The sequence below is a fragment of the Oncorhynchus tshawytscha genome, linkage group LG12 (genome assembly GCF_018296145.1).
Source record: "Oncorhynchus tshawytscha isolate Ot180627B linkage group LG12, Otsh_v2.0, whole genome shotgun sequence".
Lineage (NCBI taxonomy): Eukaryota > Metazoa > Chordata > Actinopteri > Salmoniformes > Salmonidae > Oncorhynchus > Oncorhynchus tshawytscha.
This window is the reverse complement of record NC_056440.1, coordinates 75,258,327-75,276,302: the sequence shown is the minus strand read 5'-3', so window position 1 is coordinate 75,276,302 and position 17,976 is coordinate 75,258,327. Positions and strand designations below refer to the sequence as shown.

Below are 17,976 nucleotides of genomic sequence, written 5' to 3'. Positions count from 1 at the left end.
ATTTTCCCTCTCCGATTGTTTGGGGCCTGTCTCACCTACACACCCACACTACAATAGCCTACCTGTCTCACCTACACACCAACACTACAATAGCCTACCTGTCTCACCTACACTACACTAGTCTACGGTCTCACCTACACTACACTAGACTACCTGTCTCACCTACACTACACTAGTCTACCTGTCTCACCTACACTACACTAGTCTACCTGTCTCACCTACACTACACTAGCCTACCTGTCTCACCTACACTACACTAGCCTACCTGTCTCACCTACACTACACTAGTCTACCTGTCTCACCTACACTACACTAGTCTACCGGTCTCACCTGCACCAAGGCAATGGCCTCCCAGCCCGCCATGTGCCCAGTCTGCAGTAGATTCCCCTGGGTCCTAAACCATTGAACCACGACACACATTACACATTCTTATACAAACTTGTCACACTTCTATAGGGCCACTATGGGAACGATGTATGAAAGGGAGCCATTTATCTGAAATATATCTGAGAAGTGATTGGAGGAGACAAGATGAAGAGATGACTAGAGTGAGCCCTTTTCTATCCCACCACCCTCCTCATCCCTCACCTTTTCCATCTCATCCCTGTACTTGGTAGCCCAGTCCTCAATGGTCTTCTTCTCTTTCTGGGTGGTGGTCAGCTCCTTCCTCAGCCTCTCCAGCTGCTCCAGAAGAGAAGTGACACGGTTGGCGTTGTTCTTGGCTTCCTCTTCTATCCCCTTCAGCTTAGACACCTCTACCTTCAGCTTCTCACTCTCCACCGCGTGGGACGTCTCCAGACAGTTCAGCCGCTCGCTAGTCACACGGTTGTCTTTGGCCTGGGAGAGAGAGAGATCATGTTGATGTAATGTGTGAAGATGCATGTTCTATTCGAGCAGCCACTCTTGGAGGAGAGAGTTTGTTATCCAGCAGCACAAAGATCCAAAATGGCCGCCTGGTTTGTACAGAGCCCCACCTGTTCGTCTAACTTCCTCTGCAGCTGCATGATCTTATTCTCCATGCCAACGTTAAGTTTCTTGAAATGTTCAACGGAGCGGGCCTCGATTTTCAGCTTCTTCAGCTCTTTCTTGGCCTTCATCCTCCTGATGCAGCACTGCAGATAGACGATGGCTCGTAGGGAGCGCTTGTACCGCTGTCTGGCCAGCCAGCCACGCACGTGTTTCTGGATGAACACAGCTTTGTGGTTACGCAGCAACTGTGGAGAGAGAGGGAGAAAGAAAGAGTTAGTTCCTGTGAATGTAATGTGAGAATTCTGGTGTTCCTGAGCTCTTATTGGTCTCCTGGGCTTCATCTTGCTGTTAATCCACAACAACAGGAGATCTCTCTAGTGTCTACTCTTCTACCTAATATAACAAACAAGTAATGTCAGATACACAGGGAGAGAGAGAGAGAGAGAGAGATAGATAGATAGATAGATAGATAAAGGAGAGAGAGAGATAGAGAGATAGATAGAGAGAAAGAGAGATAGATAGAGAGAGAGAGAGAGAGAGAGAGAGAGAGCGAGAGAGAGACAAACAGATATCCTGGCAGGGTCATGTTAAAGAGGTCAGCTGTGTGTGTCAGTCAGTGGGACAGTCCCTAACTACTGCCATGTCACCTGACCCTAACATGGCCCCAGTGACCAAAGAGACACCAGCCTAGTTCTCTCCCTAACTCCCAGTAACCAGAGACACCAGCCTAGTTCTCTCCCTAACTCCCAGTAACCAGAGACACCAGCCTAGTTCTCTCCCTAACTCCCAGTAACCAGACACACCAGCCTAGTTCTTTCCCTAACTCCCAGTAACCAGACACCACCTAGTTCTCTCCCTAACTCCCAGACACCAGCCTAGTTCTCTCCCTAACTCCCAGTAACCAGAGAGACACCAGCCTAGTTCTCTCCCTAACTCCCAGTAACCAGAGACACCAGCCTAGTCTCTCTCCCTAACTAACCAGAGACACCAGCCAGTAACTCCCAGAGACACCAGCCTAGTTCTCTCCCTAACTCCCAGTAACCAGAGACACCAGCCTAGTTCTCTCCCTAACTCCCAGAGAACCAGAGTTCTCTCCCTAACACCAGCCTAGTTCTCTCCCTAACTCCCAGTAACCAGAGACACCAGCCTAGTTCTCTCCCTAACTCCCAGTAACCAGAGACCTAGTTCTCTCCCTAACTCCCAGTAACCTAACACCCCAGTTCTCCCTAACTCCCAGTAACCAGAGACACCAGCCTAGTTCTCTCCCTAACTCCCAGTAACCAGAGAGACACCAGCCTAGTTCTCCCTAACTCCCAGTAACCAGAGACACCAGCCTAGTTCTCTCCCTAACTCCCAGTAACCAGAGACACCAGCCTAGTTCTCTCCCTAACTCCCAGTAACCAGAGACACCAGCCTAGTTCTCTCCCTAACTCCCAGTAACCAGAGACACCAGCCTAGTTCTCTCCCTAACTCCCAGTAACCAGAGACACCAGCCTAGTTCTCTCCCTAACTCCCAGTAACCAGAGACACCAGCCTAGTTCTCTAACTCCCAGTAACCTAACTCCCAGTAACCAGAGACACCAGCCTAGTTCTCTCCCTAACTCCCAGTAACCAGAGACACCAGCCTAGTTCTCTCCCTAACTCCCAGTACACTCCCAGTAACCAGAGACACCAGCCTAGTTCTCTCCCTAACTCCCAGTAACCAGAGACACCAGCCTAGTTCTCTCCCTAACTCCCAGTAACCAGAGACACCAGCCTAGTTCTCTCCCTAACTCCCAGTAACCAGAGACACCAGCCTAGTTCTCTCCCTAACTCCCAGTAACCAGAGACACCAGCCTAGTTCTCTCCCTAACTCCCAGTAACCAGAGACACCAGCCTAGTTCTCTCCCTAACTCCCAGTAACCAGAGACACCAGCCTAGTTCTCTCCCTAACTCCCTAAGTTCTCTCCCTAACTCCCAGTAACCAGAGACACCAGCCTAGTCTCTCTCCCTAACTCCCTAACTCCCAGTAACCAGAGACACCAGACACCAGCCTAGTTCTCTCCCTAACTCCCAGTAACCAGAGACACCAGCCTAGTCTCCCTAACTCCCAGTAACCAGAGACACCCCAGTTCTCTCCCTAACTCCCAGTAACCAGAGACACCAGCCTAGTTCTCCCTAACTCCCCAGAGACACCAGCCTAGTTCTCTCCCTAACTCCCAGTAACCAGAGACACCAGCCTAGTTCTCTCCCTAACTCCCAGTAACCAGAGACACCAGCCTAGTTCTCTCCCTAACTCCCAGTAACCAGAGACACCAGCCTAGTTCTCTCCCTAACTCCCAGTAACCAGAACACCAGCCTAGTTCTCTCCCTAACTCCCAGTAACCAGAGACACCAGCCTAGTTCTCCCTAACTCCCAGTAACCAGAGACACCAGCCTAGTTCTCTCCCTAACTCCCAGTAACCAGAGACACCAGCCTAGCCTCTCCCTAACTCCCTAACCAGAGACACCAGCCTAGTTCTCCCTAACTCCCAGTAACCAGAGACACCAGCCTAGTTCTCTCCCTAACTCCCAGTAACCAGAGACACCAGCCTAGTTCTCTCCCTAACTCCCAGTAACCAGAGACACCAGCCTAGTTCTCTCCCTAACTCCCAGTAACCAGAGACACCAGCCTAGTTCTAACCAGAGACACCAGCTGTTAGTTCTCTCCTAACTCCCAGTAACCAGAGACACCAGCCTAGTCCCTAACTCCCAGTAACCAGAGACACCAGCCTAGTTCTCTCCCTAACTCCCAGTAACCAGAGACACACCAGCCTAGTTCTCTCCCTAACTCCCAGTAACCAGAGACACCAGCCTAGTTCTCTCCCTAACTCCCAGTAACCAGAGACACCAGCCTAGTTCTCTCCCTAACTCCCAGTAACCAGAGACACAGCCCAGCCTCCCAGTAACCAGAGACACCAGCCTCTCCCTAACTCCCAGTAACCAGAGACACCAGCCTAGTTCTCTCCCTAACTCCCAGTAACCAGAGACACCAGCCTAGTTCTCTCCCTAACTCCCAGTAACCAGAGACACCCCAGTAACCAGAGACACCAGCCTAGTTCTCCCTAACTCCCTAACCAGAACTCCCAGTAACTCCCAGAGACACCAGCCTAGTTCTCTCCCTAACTCCCAGTAACCAGAGTTCTCTCCCTAACTCCCACCAGCCTAGTTCTCTCCCTAACTCCCAGTAACCAGAGACACCAGCCTAGTTCTCTCCCTAACTCCCAGTAACCAGAGACACCAGCCTAGTTCTCTCCCTAACTCCCAGTAACCAGTAACCAGAGACACACCAGCCTAGTTCTCTCCCTAACTCCCAGTAACCAGACACACCAGCCTAGCCTAAGTAACCAGAGACACCAGCCTAGTTCTCTCCCTAACTCCCAGTAACCAGAGACACCAGCCTAGTTCTCTCCCTAACTCCCAGTAACCAGAGACACCAGCCTAGTTCTCTCCCTAACTCCCAGTAACCAGAGACACCAGCCTAGTTCTCTCCCTAACTCCCAGTAACCAGAGAGACACCAGCCTAGTTCTCCCTAACTCCCAGTAACCAGAGACACCAGCCTAGTTCTCTCCCTAACTCCCAGTAACCAGAGACACCAGCCTAGTTCTCTCCCTAACTCCCAGTAACCAGAGACACCAGCCTAGTAACCAGAGACACCAGCCTCTCCCTAACTCCCAGTAACCAGAGAGACACCAGCCTAGTTCTCTCCCTAACTCCCAGTAACCAGAGACACCAGCCTAGTTCTCTCCCTAACTCCCAGTAACCAGAGAGACACCAGCCTGGTTTCTCCCTATTTCCCTGGGATTGGTCCAGGTATGAGGGTGACCCAAGTCCATCCAACGTTGAACTGGGGTTATTTATAAACCACACTGCTGACAGACATGCAGGACAGCTGTGCTATTAGCTGGCAGTGCTAGGTGTGTGTGTTGGTTCTTCTATCCTAATCTCCACAAATGTCCCCCCACAAAGAGAGTAAAACAAGAAACATGTAGTGTGTGTGTATGTACTGTATGCATCTCTCACCCCTTGGTATTTCTGTCGGGCCATGTACGCTCTGAGGATAGTCTGCATGACCAGGGCAGCAGCCTGCTTCTGTAGGTACACTTTCCTCTGGACACACATCCTCTGGAACTTCTGGATAGTGATGGCTGCCAGGGTCTGACGCATGTACTTAACCAGACTGGGGGAGGGAGAGAGGCAGGGGAGGGAGAGAGGCAGGGGGAGAGAGGCAGGGGGGGAGAGAGGGGAGCGAGAGAGGCAGGGGGGAGAGAGAAGGGAGGCAGGAGAGAGAAAGAGGGGGACAGAGGAGGCAGGAGAGATAGAGATGGGAGGTAGAGAGAGAGAGTGTAGTCATGGTAATTGGTGAAAAATGCTGTTGAATTACTATAATTTACCCACCAATAACCTCCAACTAATCCGATTAACAAATCAATCAAATCACAAATAGATATTTATAAAAATGTTCCCACTTCCTACAATACATCAGACAATTCTGATTGGCTCCTTTTCAGGAAGTCATACAGTCTAAACTACTTTTATCTGCATGGTGATTGTCCAGAGGGTGCTGAGTGACAGGTGTGTGCTCCACTGACCAGCGGGCCTGGTGTCCGCGGGTGTATCTCTGGATGGTGATGGCAGCATGCTTCTTTCGGAGGTACTTCTTGCGTACCAGCCAGCAGCGGATGGTCTTCTGGATACGGACGCACGCCTTCCTCAGCTTATCAGCCCTCAGCTTCTCCAGGTAGGCAACTTGACCAGCCCTGAAGAAGATCTTAGTCTTACCAAACTGGTACTTGTCCTGGTCCTGGAGAAGAATTCGAAAACAAATCCAATTTTGAAAAACTTCCATATCTACTGGGTGAAATTCCACAGTGTGCCATCAAAGCAGCAAGATTTGTGACCTGTTGCCACGAGAAAAGGGCAACCAGTGAAGAACACTTTTATCTGCATGGTAAATACAACCCATATCTATGCTGATTGATTTTATCTTGTGTCCTGACCATTTGTACATTGTTAAAACACTGTATATATATATATATGATGGCAGCATGACATTTCAAATCAATCAAATGTCTTTATTGACCAAACTTCTTTCAGGAGCGTGATGTCTACTGTTAATTTTTATTGTTTCCTCAGCTTTATATATTATCTACCTCACTTGCTTTAGGCAATCCAGGTAGGACCAGCCCTGAAGAAGATCTTAGTGACCAAACTGGTACTTGTCCTGGTCCTGGAGAGACAGAGAGAAACATCATGTTGTAGGGGATCAGTTTGAGCAAGGTGAGGTCCAGAATTGCTCATTTTGACCACATAAATCAGGGATTTATGATTGGTGTCAGACTTTTGCCCCAGCTACCAAACCTGTCTCATCATGCAATTAGTTTAATCAGCTGGGTGTGCTAGGGATGGGGAGAATGTGTCTCACCCCTCCGGCCCCCGAGGACTGGAGTTGACCATCTCTGACATAAATAGTTGGGACGGAAAGTGATGTGTAGATCTTTGATTATGCACAGTCTGATTGCAATGTAGTTGATCTCAAACAGGCCTGACCTCTAACCCCTGACCACTCATACCTGCACCAGTTTCTCCAGGACGTTCCTACAGGTCAGCCTCCTGTCCGACAGGACGTCCTTCTGCTTCATCAGAACCCGGTAACGACTGAAGAACTCCTGGTAGGTCCATCTGGATGGGAAGCCTGCAGCTGAGATGCGGATGGTCTCCAGAACACCACAGGCTCTGAGCTGCTGCACTGCTCGCTTAGGGTCAAACCTAAAGACAACATTCACCTAACGTTAGGGTCAGACCCAACACAACATTCAGCTCAACCTAAAGACAACGTACACCTAACATTAGGGTCAAACTTAAAGACAACATTCCACTAATGTTAGAGTCAAACCTAAAGACAACATTCACATAGTTAATCCAACCATACCAGCCAAACCTGGAGAGAACTATTCAGCCTCATGACATCACAATTCCATTCACCTAACATCATCTTGCCAAGTCAGATGGTACTATGGCAACTTAACCATAGAGAAGCATGCAGATACTTACGTGAAGGGGAACTTGAGGTCGTTGGGCTTGATGCAGCGAACATAGTGAGGAGTGGTCGCATTCAGAGTCTCCATCAACATAGCCAGAGAGTTCCGGAACTACAGGAGGAGAGGAGAGAGGAAGAAGAGAGGGAGGAGAGAGAACAGAGACAGAGGAGAGAGGGAGAAGAGAGGACAGGACAGCGACAGAGGAGAGAGGGAGAAGAGAGGACAGCGACAGAGGAGAGAGGGAGGAGAGAGGACAGAGACAGAGGAGAGAGGGAGAAGAGAGGACAGAGACAGAGGAGAGAGGGAGAAGAGAGGACAGAGACAGAGGAGAGAGGGAGAAGAGAGGACAGAGACAGAGGAGAGAGGGAGAAGAGAGGACAGAGACAGAGGAGAGAGGGAGAAGAGAGGACAGAGACAGAGGAGAGAGGGAGAAGAGAGGACAGATACAGAGGAGAGAGGGAGAAGAGAGGACAGATACAGGAGAGGACAGATACAGAGGAGGAGAGAGGGAGAAGAGAGGACAGAGAGAGGAGAGAGGGAGGAGAGAGGACAGAGACAGAGGAGAGTGGGAGAAGAGAGGACAGAGACAGAGGAGAGAGGGAGAAGAGAGGACAGAGACAGAGGAGAAAGAGTAAAGAGAGGAGATTCACTTTTACATTTCAGCTGTTCTGACTCTGGTTGGCAAGTCCCAACCCTGTTCTGAGTGTCCGTAGGTGTGTGTGTCTATGATCAGTCTACCTGGCAGCCAACAGTCTTCTTGTGCTCCTTGCTGCTTGCTCCAGATCTGACCTCTTTTGGTTTGACGCTGAGTCGTGTTCGACCTCCTGGAGCGGTCCCAGTTGGACTGGTCACTTTCGCCTCATCCTGAAACAGCTCCACTAGCAGGTCCAACTACACACACACAATATTGCAAATAAAACACTGTTCTTAATTTGCCCCATATACAGTAGGGCAAAAAAGTATTTAGTCAGCCACCAATTGTGCAAGTTCTCCCACTTAAAAAGATGAGGCCTGTAATTTTCATCATAGGTACACTTCAACTATGACAGACAAAATGAAAAAAAATCCAGAAAATCACATTGTAGGATTTTTAATGAATTTATTTGCAAATTATGGTGGAAAATAAGTATTTGGTCAATAACAAAAGTATCTCAATACTTTGTTATATACCCTTTGTTGGCAATGACAGAGGTCAAACATTTTCTGTAAGTCTTCACAAGGTTTTCACAAACTGTTGCTGGTATTTTGGCCCATTCCTCCATGCAGATCTCCTCTAGAGCAGTGATGTTTTGGGGCTGTTGCTGGGCAACACGGACTTTCAACTCCCTCCAAAGATTTTCTATGGGGTTGAGATCTGGAGACTGGCTAGGTCATTCCAGGACCTTGAAATGCTTCTTACGAAGCCACTCCTTCCTTTGCCCGGGCGGTGTGTTTGGGATCATTGTCATGCTGAAAGACCCAGCCACGTTTCATCTTCAATGCCCTTGCTGATGGAAGGAGGTTTTCACTCAAAATCTCACGATACATGGCTCCATTCATACTTTCCTTTACACGGGTCCGTCGTCCTGGTCCCTTTGCAGAAAAACAGCCCCAAAGCATGATGTTTCCACCCCCATGCTTCACAGTAGGTATGGTGTTCTTTGGATGCAACTCAGCATTCTTTGTCCTCCAAACACGACGAGTTGAGTTTTTACCAAAAACGTATATTTTGTTTTCATCTGACCATATGACATTCTCCCAATCTTCTTCTGGATCATCCAAATGCTCTCTAGCAAACTTCAGACAGGCCTGGACATGTACTGGCTTAAGCAGGGGGACACGTCTGGCACTGCAGGATTTGAGTCCCTGGCGGCGTAGTGTGTTACTGATGGTAGGCTTTGTTACTTTGGTCCCAGCTCTCTGCAGGTCATTCACTAGGTCCCCCCGTGTGGTTCTGGGATTTTTGCTCACCGTTCTTGTGATCATTTTGACCCCACGGGGTGAGATCTTAGGTCGAGATCTTAGATCGAGGGAGATTATCAGTGGTCTTGTATGTCTTCCCTTTCCTAATAATTGCTCCCACAGTTGATTTCTTCAAACCAAGCTGCTTACCTATTGCAGATTCAGTCTTCCCAGCCTGGTGCAAGTCTACAATTTTGTTTCTGGTGTCCTTTGACAGCTCTTTGGTCTTGGCCATAGTGGAGTTTGGAGTGTGACTGTTTGAGGTGGTGGGCAGGTGTCTTTTATACTGATAACAAGTTCAAACAGGTGCCATTAATACAGGTAACGAGTGGAGGACAGAGGAGCCTCTTAAAGAAGAAATTACAGGTCTGTGAGAGCCAGAAATCTTGCTTGTTTGTAGGTGACCAAATACTTATTTTCCACCATAATTTGCAAATAAATTCATAAAAAATCCTACAAATGTGATTTTCTGGATTTTTTTTCTCATTTTGTCTGTCATAGTTGAAGTGTACCTATGATGAAAATTACAGGCCTCTCATCTTTTTAAGTGGGAGAAATTGCACAATTGGTGGCTGACTAAATACTTTTTTGCCCCACTGTACATGACTTGTATGAATAAAAAAGGTAACAGCAGCCAACAGACAGTTACGTCACAAACTTGCTAAGCTAATAGTTTGCATTGTTAACATGGTATCTGGCTCATTCATATCATCCTTTCTATCTAAAATGACAACAAAGAACACTGTACATGTTACGGTTCAAGGAGAAAGCGATTGGTTATTGTGTTCTCTGTATTGTGGTTGGTTAAGATGGGCCACGGCGCAGCCTCCAGTTCTGCAGCGTCCGTTCAGCCTCACCCTCACCACCTCCCCACATACTTCAGGACCATTTGAACTATTGTGAGGCCACGGTGAGGAAGAATGAATGGTGTGGGTTAGAAGGTTGAGACAGAATGAAATGAGGAGGGCAGCATGTTTACCTTTAGCTGTTTAACGGTTGTTGTCATGACGGGACAGACACATGGAAAACAGATGGAAAACAAACAACGACAAAATAAAGATTCAACAAAAATGAAAGAACCTAGGAATTGAAAATAATTGCAGTACACACATCTAAAACATATTAAAAGTATAATTGATATAAAAGTAGAAATCCAAATCAAAGGGCCATCAGCACAGGCAGGGTAGGTGTCATGGTGTCTGCTGACCAAGGCTGTTTGTAATGATAACACGGGATCAGACACGGCATCAGACCATAGACACGGCACAATGTCTGACGGCTCAGACAGCAGAACACATGACTGAGCCGTCTCTTTGCTGATGGTAGGCACAGAAGGAATGTGTGTTTATTATCGACACAAACACACACAGAACCATGATGATGGGTTGAAATGCTAGATTTCTATAGCTTCATTCTCATTAAAGAGTCATTATCACTTCTACACCATTACTTGTTAGTCAAGCTGGTTTCCATGGCAACATACACACACACAGTATTGCCATGGATGATTGTTTCAGTGTAGTTAACCCTGTGTGTGTTTAAGGTGTTAGGGGTTAAAGCAGTGTTTTAACCCTTACCCCTCTCTGCTGCTGCTGGCCTCTACAACAGAACAACGGGCAGAGTGAGTCTTTATACACACACACACTGCAAGGCCTATTTGGTGGACAGAAAATGTCTCCAACTGTGTGCACATCATTACAACACATGGACAGCAGAGGGTGCTGTTTCTCCTGACCTTCACTGGGTTCCATGTCGGAGGTCATTCAGTGAGACAACACAGACTGTCAAACATACGCACTAATGAGAAAGTCATCAAATATATGTGTTACCCATTGAACGTGCAGTGTGTGTGTGTGTGTTACCCATTGAACGTGCAGTGTGTGTGTGTGTGTTACCCATTGAACGTGCAGTGTGTGTGTGTTACCCATTGAACGTGCAGTGTCTGTTACCCATTGAACGTGCAGTGTGTGTGTGTGTGTGTTACCCATTGAACATGCAGTGTGTGTGTGTGTGTTACCCATTGAACATGCAGTGTGTGTGTGTGTGTGTTACCCATTGAATGTGCAGTGTGTGTGTGTGTTACCCATTGAACGTGCAGTGTGTGTGTGTGTTACCCATTGAACGTGCAGTGTGTGTGTGTGTTACCCATTGAACGTGCAGTGTGTGTGTGTGTTACCCATTGAACGTGCAGTGTGTGTGTGTGTGTGTGTGTGTTACCCATTGAACGTGCAGTGTGTGTGTGTGTGTTACCCATTGAACGTGCAGTGTCTGTGTGTTACCCATTGAACGTGCAGTGTCTGTGTGTTACCCATTGAATGTGCAGTGTGTGTGTGTTACCCATTGAACGTGCAGTGTCTGTGTGTTACCCATTGAACGTGCAGTGTGTGTGTGTGTGTTACCCATTGAACGTGCAGTGTGTGTGTGTTACCCATTGAATGTGCAGTGTCTGTGTGTTACCCATTGAACGTGCAGTGTGTGTGTGTGTGTTACCCATTGAACGTGCAGTGTCTGTGTGTGTTACCCATTGAACGTGCAGTGTCTGTGTGTGTGTTTGGCAGGGACACACACCTTGCTGGCCTTCAGGACATTGATCTGCTCTTCATTCACTGTGTCCTTGTTCTTCTCCAGAAAGCCATCACACTGGTACTGCACCTGGACACAACAGTTAGAAAATAAAGCCATTTTGCTGACACTTTAATCCAAAGTGATTTTCAGAAAATGTCAACTTTGACTCAGATTATCAATCAGAACTGTCAACTTTGACTAAGATTGATAATCTGAGTCAAAATTGACAATCAGAACAGCATTCACTTTATTCATAGAGTGACCCGCTCACTTCCCGCTCTCTGTAACCCGACACTGAGACAGAACTCAGCAGTACTGGGTCAGCCAAGACATCAACACACAGTGATCAGTACCTTGTCAGCGAAGTGCTGTATGATGAAGGCTTTGTTGGACATGCGAGGTTTCTCAAACAGAGAGCAGGTCTTCAGATGGGTGTTATACAGCTTCTGGGCCCACGAGTCATCTGAACCTTTAGGCATCTGGACACACAGAACACTGGTTCACACTAGTTACTCTGGATGTGTCTGTGTTATGGATGTCTGTGTACGCCCCTGCATTACGTATTTGTGTATGTATGCATGTATGTATGTGTGCCTCTGCATTATGTGTGTGTGTATGTATGCATGTATGTATGTGTGCCTCTGCATTATGTGTGTGTGTCGGTGTGTGTGTGTGTGTGCGCGCGTGTGCCTACCTTGCACTCTTCGTCCAGCAGGTCGAGTACCCCCATCTTGGCCTCTATGAGGTTGATACATGGCTGGTTATCATAGAAGTCTATCAGAGTCCAGGGAATCTGCTCCTTCAAATACTCCTCCTGCTCCAGCTTGAACACATGCTGTAGATAGGAGAGGGGAGAAGAAAGGAGAGGAGGAGAGAAGAGAGGGGAGTGGAAAGGAAAGGAGGGGAGAAGAGAGGGGAAAGGAAAGGGAAGAGGGCAGAAGAAAGGAGAGGGCAGAGAAAATGAGAGGGGAGAGGATGGGAGAGAAAAGGAGAGGAGAGTGGAGTGGAAAGGAAAGGGGAGAAGAAAGGAGAGGGGGGAGGGGAGGGGAGAGGAGAGGAAAGGAGAGGGCAGAGGAAAGGAAAGGGGAGAGGAAAAGGGAGGGGAGAGGAGAGGGCAGAGGAAAGGAGAGGGGAGAGGAAAGGAAAGGGGGAGAGGAAAAGGGAGTGGAGAGGAGAGGAAAGGAGAGGGCAGAGGAAAGGAAAGAGGAGAGGAAAAGGGAGGGGAGAGGAGAGGGCAGAGGAAAGGAGAGGGGAGAGGAAAGGAGAGGGGAGAGGAAATGGAGAGGGGAGAGGAAAGGGCAGAGGAAAGGAGAGAGCAGAGGAAAGGAGATGGCAGAGGAAAGGGGATAGGAGGGGAGAGGAGAGGGCAGAGGAAAGGAGAGGGCAGAGGAAAGGAAAGAGGAGAGGAAAAGGAGAGGGCAGAGGAAAGGAAAGAGAAGAGGAAAAGGAGAGGGCAGAGGAAAGGAAAGAGGAGAGGAAAAGGGAGGGCAGAGGAAAGGAGAGGGCAGAGGAAAGGAGAGGGCAGAGGAAAGGAGAGGGCAGAGAAAATGAGAGGGGAAGGAGAGGAAAGGAGAGGAGAGTGGAGAGGAAAAGGGAGAAGAAAGGAGAGGGGAGAGGAAAGGGCAGAGGAAAGGAGAGAGGAAAGGGCAGAGGAAAGGAGAGGGCAGAGGAAAGGAGAGGGCAGAGGAAAGGAGAGGGCAGAGGAAAGGAGAGGGCAGAGGAAAGGAGAGGGGAGAGGAAAAGGGAGGGGAGAGGGCAGAGGAAAGGAGAGGGAGAGGAAAGGAAAGGGAGAGGAAAAGGGAGGGGAGAGGAAAAGGAGGGAGAGGAGAGGAAAGGAGAGGGCAGAGGAAAGGAAAGAGGAGAGGAAAAGGGGGGGAGAAGGAGAGGGCAGAGGAAAGGAGAGAGGGAGAGGAAAGGAGGGCAGAGGAAAGGAGAGAGCAGAGGAAAGGAGAGGGCAGAGGAAAGGGGATAGGAGGGGAGAGGAGAGGGCAGAGGAAAGGAGAGGGGAGAGGAAAGGAGAGGGGAGAGGAAATGAGAGGGGAGAGGAAAGGGCAGAGGAAAGGAGAGAGCAGAGGAAAGGAGAGAGCAGAGGAAAGAGAGAGGGCAGAGGAAAGGAGAGGGCAGAGGAAAAGTAAAGAGGAGAGGAAAAGGGAGGGCAGAGGAAAGGAGAGGGCAGAGAAAATGAGAGCAGGGAAAAGGGAGAGGAAAGGAGAGGAGAGGAAAGGAGAGGGCAGAGGAGAGGAAAAGGAGGGCAGAGGAAAGGAGAGGGCAGAGGAAAGGAGAGGGCAGAGGAAAGGAGAGGGCAGAGGAAAGGAGAGGGCAGAGGAGAGGAAAAGGAGGGCAGAGGAAAGGAGAGGGCAGAGGAAAGGAGAGGGCAGAGGAAAGGAGAGGGCAGAGGAAAGGAGAGGGCAGAGGAAAGGAGAGGAGCAGAGGAAAGGAGAGGGCAGAGGAGAGCGCAGAGGAAAGGATAGGGCAGAGGAAAGGAGAGGGCAGAGGAAAGGAGAGGGCAGAGGAAAGGAGAGGGCAGAGGAGAGCGCAGAGGAAAGGATAGGGCAGAGGAAAGGAGAGGGCAGACGAAAGGAGAGGGCAGAGGAAAGGAGAGGGCAGAGGAAGGAGAGGGCAGAGGAAAGGAGAGGGTAGAGGAAAGGAGAGGGAGAGGAAAGGAGAGGGGAGAGGAAAGGGGAGAGGAGGTGAGAGGGCAGAGGAATGGAGAGAGCAAAGGAAAGGAGAGGGCAGAGGAAAGGAGAGGGCAGAGAGGAAAGGGAAAGCGAGAGGAGGTGAGAGGAAAGGGCAGAGCAGAGGAAAGGAGAGGGCAGAGGAAAGGAGAGGGAGAGGGCAGAGGAAAGGGCAGAGCAGAGGAAAGGAGAGGGCAGAGGAAAGGAGAGGGCAGAGGAAAGGAGAGGGCAGAGGAAAGGAGAGGGCAGAGGAAAGGAGAGGGAGAGGGCAGAGGAAAGGAGAGGGGAGAGGAGGAGAGAGGGCAGAGGAAAGGAGAGAGCAGAGGAAAGGAGAGGGCAGAGGAAAGGAGAGAGCAGAGGAAAGGAGAGGGCAGAGGAAAGGAGAGAGAGAGGAAAGGAGAGAGCAGAGGAAAGGAGAGGGCAGAGGAAAGGAGAGGGCAGAGGAAAGGAGAGAGCAGAGGAAAGGAGAGGGGCAGAGGAAAGGAGAGGGGAGAGGGCAGAGGAAAGGGGAGAGGAGGAGAGAGGGCAGAGGAAAGGAGAGGGCAGAGGAAAGGAGGAGAGGGGAGAGGGCAGAGGAAAGGGGAGAGGAGGAGAGAGGGCAGAGGAAAGGGGAGAGGAGGAGAGAGGGCAGAGGAAAGGAGAGGGCAGAGGAAAGGAGAGGGCAGAGGAAAGGAGAGGGCAGAGGAAAGGAGAGGGCAGAGGAAAGGAGAGGGCAGAGGAAAGGAGAGGGGAGAGGAAAGGAGAGGAGAGGGGAGAGGAAAGGAGAGGAGAGAGGAAAGGAGAGGGCAGAGGAAAGGAGAGGGGAGAGGAAAGGAGAGGGCAGAGGAAAGGAGAGGGGAGAGGAAAGGAGAGGGGGAGAGGGCAGAGGAAAGGGGGAGAGGAGGAGAGAGGGCAGAGGAAAGGAGAGGGCAGAGGAAAGGAGAGGGCAGAGGAAAGGAGAGGGCAGAGGAAAGGAGAGAGCAGAGGAAAGGAGAGGGCAGAGGAAAGGAGAGGGCAGAGGAAAGGAGAGGGGGAGAGGGCAGAGGAAAGGGGGAGAGGAGGAGAGAGGGCAGAGGAAAGGAGAGGGGAGAGGGCAGAGGAAAGGGGAGAGGAGGAGAGAGGGCAGAGGAAAGGAGAGGGCAGAGGAAAGGAGAGGGGAGAGGGCAGAGGAAAGGGGAGAGGAGGAGAGAGGGCAGAGGAAAGGGAGAGAGGAGGAGAGAGGGCAGAGGAAAGGAGAGAGGAGGAGAGAGGGCAGAGGAAAGGAGAGAGCAGAGGAAAGGAGAGGGCAGAGGAAAGGAGAGGGCAGAGGAAAGGAGAGGGCAGAGGAAAGGAGAGGGGAGGGGAGAGGGCAGAGGAAAGGAGAGGAGAGAGGAAAGGAGAGGGCAGAGGAAAGGAGAGGAGAGAGGAAAGGAGAGGGCAGAGGAAAGGAGAGGGCAGAGGAAAGGAGAGGAGAGAGGAAAGGAGAGGGCAGAGGAAAGGAGAGGAGAGAGGAGAGGGAAGGTCAGCATGTAGAGAGAGGATCACATTGTTACTCTGCATCAATAACCCAAGATATCAAACTATTTATATTGTTATTTTGGAATAGTATCACACACCAACAGGGTTATTTAGACAACGGCAACACAGGAGTTCAGTTTCAGACAGGACACACAGTTTTCTCACCATGTTAAACTGCTGTTGCAGTTTCTCATTAGCATAGTTGATACAGAACTGTTCAAAACTGTTGATCTCAAACGTCTCAAACCTGAAGAGCAGAGGAGAGGTCAGAGTGACTGTCTCACACACACACACACACACACACACACACACACACACACACACACAACCCACACACAACCCACACACAACCCACACACAACCCACCCATAGATATCCAGGACTCCTATGAAGGAGTGCTGTTTGACGGTGGCGCGTAGAGATTTGTTGACATGGTCCACGATCCAGTTGAAGACTTTGGCGTAGATGTGTTTGGCGAGCGCGTCGCGGGCATTGGAGGCTTGCAGCCGAGGGATGGGCTTGATGTAGGTCTCCTGGGCTGTCTTCAGCTTCTTGTGGCACAGCCAATGAGACATGTCCTGGTAGGTCACGCCCATCAGCTCACAGAACACCGTCAGGTGGCGGTTATTGGGCTGAGAGAGAGGGATTCATGGTCATGTCAATCAATTGCTCAATTCGTCTTTCTGCTATTCTTTCCATCTACTTGAACCTTCTTAACCATCTTGGAGAAGGTCCAAGGTCTATCCCCTCAGACCTTCTTCTCCAATGGGTTTTGAGAAGGAGGTGAGGATAGAGGATGCAAGGAAGTGAGTCAAGACGATTTGAGAAAGAGTCAATCATTAGGAGAGGTCAGAGGTTTAATAATAGAGGTTAGAGGTCAGAGAGGTTTGAGGTGTTTTGATCAATCCCTATACCAGTCTGCTGTTCCCACATGCTTCAAGAGGGCCACCATTGTTCCTGTTCCCAAGAAAGCTAAGGTAACTGAGCTAAACGACTACCGCCCCGTAGCACTCACATCCGTTATCATGAAGTGCTTTGAGAGACTAGTCAAGGACCATATCACCTCCACCCTACCTGACACCCTTGACCCACTCCAATTTGCTTACCGCCCAAATAGGTCCACAGACGATGCAATCTCAACCACACTGCACACTGCCCTAACCCATCTGGACAAGAGGAATACCTATGTGAGAATGCTGTTCATCGACTACAGCTCGGCATTCAACACCATAGTACCCTCCAAGCTCGTCATCAAGCTCGAGACCCTGGGTCTCGACCCCGCCCTGTGCAACTGGGTACTGGACTTCCTGACGGGCCGCCCCCAGGTGGTGAGGGTAGGCAACAACATCTCCTCCCGCTGATCCTCAACACTGGGGCCCCACAAGGGTGCGTTCTGAGCCCTCTCCTGTACTCCCTGTTCACCCACGACTGCGTGGCCATGCACGCCTCCAACTCAATCATCAAGTTTGCGGACGACACAACAGTGGTAGGCTTGATCACCAACAACGACGAGACGGCCTACAGGGAGGAGGTGAGGGCCCTCGGAGTGTGGTGTCAGGAAAATAACCTCACACTCAACGTCAACAAAACTAAGGAGATGATTGTGGACTTCAGGAAACAGCAGAGGGAACACCCCCATCCACATCGATGGAACAGTAGTGGAGAGGGTAGCAAGTTTTAAGTTCCTCGGCATACACATCACAGACAAACTGAATTGGTCCACTCACACAGACAGCATCGTGAGGAAGGCGCAGCAGCGCCTCTTCAACCTCAGGAGGCTGAAGAAATTCGGCTTGTCACCAAAAGCACTCACAAACTTCTACAGATGCACAATCGAGAGCATCCTGGCGGGCTGTATCACCGCCTGGTATGGCAACTGCACCGCCCTCAACCGTAAGGCTCTCCAGAGGGTAGTGAGGTCTGCACAACGCATCACCGGGGGCAAACTACCTGCCCTCCAGGACACCTACACCACCCGATGCTACAGGAAGGCCATAAAGATCATCAAGGACATCAACCACCCGAGCCACTGCCTGTTCACCCCGCTGCCATCCAGAAGGCGAGGTCAGTACAGGTGCATCAAAGCTGGGACCGAGAGACTGAAAAACAGCTTCTATCTCAAGGCCATCAGACTGTTAAACAGCCACCACTAACATTGAGTGGCTACTGCCAACACACTGTCAATGACACTGACTCTACTCCAGCCACTTTAATCATGGGAATTGATGGGAAATGATGTAAATATATCACTAGCCACTTTAAACAATGCTACCTTATATAATGTTACTTA

The 17,976-nt window shown here is 49.9% G+C and overlaps 1 protein-coding gene across 8 annotated transcripts in view; it reads right to left on the bottom strand.

Annotated features, from left to right (window-relative positions):
- Positions 1–17,976, bottom strand: part of myo5aa (myosin VAa) — a 101,700-nt gene that overhangs the window by 31,743 nt on the left and 51,981 nt on the right. For 5 of the 8 annotated variants that reach the window (XM_042331067.1, XM_042331074.1, XM_042331071.1 and 2 more), the window contains exons 10-22: positions 16,053–16,318; positions 15,852–15,933; positions 12,230–12,370; positions 11,889–12,014; positions 11,539–11,622; positions 9,950–9,955; positions 7,768–7,920; positions 7,043–7,140; positions 6,562–6,757; positions 5,581–5,792; positions 5,012–5,168; positions 975–1,214; positions 589–837 (exon numbers count right to left, since the gene is read on the bottom strand). In XM_042331067.1, the coding sequence (XP_042187001.1) occupies positions 589–837; positions 975–1,214; positions 5,012–5,168; positions 5,581–5,792; positions 6,562–6,757; positions 7,043–7,140; positions 7,768–7,920; positions 9,950–9,955; positions 11,539–11,622; positions 11,889–12,014; positions 12,230–12,370; positions 15,852–15,933; positions 16,053–16,318 (2,010 nt within the window). The remainder of the gene's footprint in view (positions 1–588; positions 838–974; positions 1,215–5,011; positions 5,169–5,580; positions 5,793–6,561; positions 6,758–7,042; positions 7,141–7,767; positions 7,921–9,949; positions 9,956–11,538; positions 11,623–11,888; positions 12,015–12,229; positions 12,371–15,851; positions 15,934–16,052; positions 16,319–17,976) is intronic. The other 3 variants (XM_042331068.1, XM_042331075.1, XM_042331070.1) reach the window with 1 other exon arrangement.